This window comes from Myotis davidii, unplaced genomic scaffold, assembly GCF_000327345.1.
Source record: "Myotis davidii unplaced genomic scaffold, ASM32734v1 scaffold221, whole genome shotgun sequence".
Lineage (NCBI taxonomy): Eukaryota > Metazoa > Chordata > Mammalia > Chiroptera > Vespertilionidae > Myotis > Myotis davidii.
In genome coordinates, this window is record NW_006293349.1 from 4,414,878 (window position 1) to 4,415,146 (window position 269).

Sequence of the window (269 nt, forward strand, 5' to 3'; positions counted from 1 at the left end):
ACGGCACGCGTGTGCGCGCTCACCTTGCGGGACTTGTCCAGCAGCTTGCTCACCGTGTTGCCCGTGGAGGCCTGGTACTTGGAGAGCTTGGTCAGGTCGTTCTGGATGCCCTTCACTGAGCCCTCCAGGCTGACCTGCCGCTGCTCCATCTTGTGCTGGTTCTCCTGCACCACGTCCATCATCTTCACCAGCTTGTCCAGGAGCGTGAGCACCGTGACCGCGTTCACCTGCGCGTGGTCCCGGAGGGCCTCGTCCGTGCTGCCCAGGTG

General features: G+C 64.3%; 1 protein-coding gene across 1 annotated transcript in view; it reads right to left on the reverse strand.

Annotated features, from left to right (window-relative positions):
- The window catches only part of SDPR (serum deprivation response), a gene marked incomplete at its 5' end in the record, with an annotated part of 13,440 nt that extends 13,171 nt beyond the window's left edge, over nucleotides 1-269 (reverse strand). The window contains one exon of the mRNA XM_006767110.2: nucleotides 3-269. Coding sequence (XP_006767173.1) covers nucleotides 3-269 — 267 coding nt within the window. The remainder of the gene's footprint in view (nucleotides 1-2) is intronic.